The sequence below is a fragment of the Penaeus chinensis genome, chromosome 23, assembly GCF_019202785.1.
Source record: "Penaeus chinensis breed Huanghai No. 1 chromosome 23, ASM1920278v2, whole genome shotgun sequence".
Classification (NCBI taxonomy): domain Eukaryota; kingdom Metazoa; phylum Arthropoda; class Malacostraca; order Decapoda; family Penaeidae; genus Penaeus; species Penaeus chinensis.
The window spans coordinates 21590589-21593921 of NC_061841.1; the positions used below are offsets into that span (position 1 = coordinate 21590589).

At 36.7% G+C, this 3333-nt stretch overlaps 1 protein-coding gene across 1 annotated transcript in view; it reads right to left on the bottom strand.

The window, feature by feature from the left end:
• Positions 1 to 790: 790 nt before the first annotated feature.
• The window catches only part of LOC125037549 (protein pigeon-like), a 33595-nt gene continuing 31052 nt past the window's right edge, over positions 791 to 3333 (bottom strand). The window contains exons 18-20 of the mRNA XM_047630718.1: positions 2613 to 2834; positions 2301 to 2372; positions 791 to 2149 (exon numbers count right to left, since the gene is read on the bottom strand). Coding sequence (XP_047486674.1) covers positions 2043 to 2149; positions 2301 to 2372; positions 2613 to 2834 — 401 coding nt within the window. The 3' untranslated portion in view covers positions 791 to 2042. The remainder of the gene's footprint in view (positions 2150 to 2300; positions 2373 to 2612; positions 2835 to 3333) is intronic.

A 3333-nucleotide genomic window follows, 5' to 3' on the forward strand; every position in this document is an offset into this window, starting at 1 on the left:
TAGATCAGTTCTCCCTGCAAGATCCCACACTGCAGACTAAAGCAGACTTGCTCTCATGAGCAATTGTTTTAGGGTTTGAAGTAGAGACCATCTGTAAAAACAGATAAGCATTCTTTGAAATAAAATCTCCGGATCCACTACTCATGCGCTGACTAACTTTGTGAAGCACAGAACGATCATGGGCCTGTTACGAAAGTAAGGGCACGCCATGAACCATTCGGCTTTGGAAGAAAAAAAGATTTTCATTCCAGCCACTTGTGCTAGCAAAAACACACGTTTAACACAACACTTTTCACTTCACTTCACCTCACTTAAACAACACAAAAACCGCCAAGAGACGGAATATACTTACGTATGATAATTGTAGATGTTATTAATTTTATATGAGTAGAAAACACTGAAAGCTATAGCAAGCGTCCGTTCTCTTCAGCGGTTTTGAGAAATCTGAGGTCAACAAGGCGGTGTGTCCTGTGCGTAAGGATTAGGGGGTTAGTAGTAATGGGCAGTTATGGCAATTGATGGTTGGGGATTGTTCTCCTGTTCTTCGTTCTGGTGGGCCGTTGTTTAATTCAACAACGATGACTCAACTCAGCTGGGATGTACCGATTATGCTTTTTAGCGTAGTTGCTACAGCATCTTCACACCAGACCAGAGAGACAGAAGATAAAATAACCTATGGTGAGGCTTTGAAGTTCTCTGTCACATAATTTGTAAATTTGTAAAAACCTGTGCTATGTATTATGCAATTCTTCATCATTCAAGGAGGTAAATAAAGCTTATTTGCACAAGCTAGTCATGATCCTTACTTTTATTCATAGTCAATAATAAATACAATCTAACAAAACCATAAATCAAATATAATATTGAACTACATAACAAAACTATATTTACCTTTGGCACAGTATATTATGTACTGGTAATTCTAGAATAAAATCTGAAATAAAAATATATACAAAAAAAGTCCGCTCTTTCACAAACCACGAATACATCAAAAAAGTATCACAAATTAAGTCACAAAAACATGCATAAAACAAGGAGTCTACTTCGAATAATAGAAATATACTTGAACCATACATGAAATCAATCCCTTGTATTATATATCTTACATTCAGTTCCCTGTGTTTATCCTCTTGCTGGAATATAAAGGAATGCACATTTCCTCCCTTAGCCTATCTTTTTGATAGACAAATTATCTCTTATTTCTAGTTTACTGTTCTCATTCATTCACAAAAGCATGTCTCAGGTAAAAGGAATATGAATGCAAAAACTCTTTTTAATATTTGGCACTGATGAAGGACAACCTTGAATCCCTTTCCTTCTAAACAGAAGTCACAGTCTGACCAACAAAGAGTTTTCTATCTACTTTACAGGGTGATATATCGTTCATACACCCTTATCACTGATGACTTCTTTACTGTCCAGTAATGTATCATTTCAGCTGCCCTAATTTTTTCCATGACTGTAAAATATCGTCTAAAGCTACAAACACATCTATGATTTAATTTCTTCTTCCAAACAGATATCAACAGAAGCTTCAGCGCAATAATAACAGTAACATACCTTTCCCTTATCAGCCTTTCATTCTATTTTCATTCTTTCTTTTTTTTTTTTTTTCTTATCTTCACCTTAACATCAAGTAAATGCACAACTGGTTCATTGCAATGAGCTTTTTAATTATTTGGTAGAGAAAGAATTCTACATCTGCATAATGTGCCACTAATGAACTTACAATCTATTAGAAGTACTTATTACAACTACAAGACTAGAATAAGACATATGTATCATTAAATAATAGACATCCTTTATCCTTTTTTCTATTGCATGAACTCATTCATGCACTGTAATGAATGCCTAAATACATTATAACAGAAGAACAGTTAATAAAAAAAAAATATTAAGAGTACCTAATACAACATGAGTATAGATTTTAGAAAAGAATTAAATCAGTTATAAAATGAATCTCTTTTGCTAGTGTGTGCTTCTGATCTTTAAAATCTTCAGTCAGTTGGTTCTTGGCATCTCTTCCTTGGGAACTCCATCCCTCAGTTTCTGACAGTGCCCAGTCCATTCTCCATTTCTGGTTTGATGTATTCAAGGGAAGCTATGGTTCCTTCGTACAGCAGTCCAAGATCCAAGTCTGTTAGGTTTGCTGCACAAAAAAAAAAAAATCTTTACTTACAATCCTAAAATTTGAATGACAAAAAAAATATCCATTTTACAAAAAAAACAAGACATATGAAGTCACCTGTCATGAATGAGTTAAATATCCATCTATTCAAAGAAATGACTTTTTCACCAACCTTTTGCAGTGAGAAGATCCAAAAAAGTGTCAAAAGGTGACAGTCGATCGGCTGTTGGGAATGCTGTTAAACCTGTAATTTAGAGAAGCAAAAATTTAATATATATTACCATTTCATAGTCGCAGAATATCTTAATGTTTGCAAAATTCTTTTCTCATTCAACAAGATTCATACCATGACCATACCTTCCCTTAAATATATTCAATTCAACTTCAGGAAAAGCAAAAGAAAAGGAAAGGAAGAAAAAGAAAACAGAAGGATTATCCTATGCAAAGAGGAGCAAAGACAAACTCAATATCCCTCAAAACAAACCTTTGTTCTGTATATGTTGTGCATTAATTCTAGCTGACTGAGTAGGGGTTCGTGGTTGCCCCGGACCCTCTCCTGCCAGGATGGACCCAGCATGGAGCCTCGAGCGCAGAATGAGTGACATTGGGTGTTGCCAGTACTGCAGGGCTCGGAGACTTCTCACCAGAGGCACCGAGGATATGATCTCAAGTTTGCGCTCCACATTCTGGGGTGTGTCGTCTAGGTCTGCGGGGGAAGGGAGAGACTGTGGTATACCCCTAAAAATGGAGGTAAAATATATAACACTAAACTACTTTCAAAGAGTCTAAATGTTATGATAGAGTAGAAGGAAAATGAGAAGGTGGAAGAGGAGGAGGTAAAGTAGGAGGAGGAGGAAGAGGAGAAAGAGGTTGAGGAGAAGGAAAAGGAAAAGAACAAGGAAAAAGGAAGAGGAAGAGGAAGAGGAAGAGGAAGAGGAAGAGGAAAAGGAAAAGGAAAAGGAAAAGGAAAAGGAAAAGGAAAAGGAAAAGGAAAAGGAAAAGGAAAAGGAAAAGGAAAAGGAAAAGGAAAAGAAGAAGGATGAGGAGGAGGTTGAGGAGAAGGAATAGAAAAGGAAAATTAAAATTAAAATTAAAAGAAAAAGAAAAAGGAAAAGGAAAAGGAAGGAGGAGGAGGAGGCAGAGGAGGAGGAGGAGGAGGAGGAGGAGGAGGAGGAGGAGGAGGAGGAGGAGGAGGAGGAGGAGGA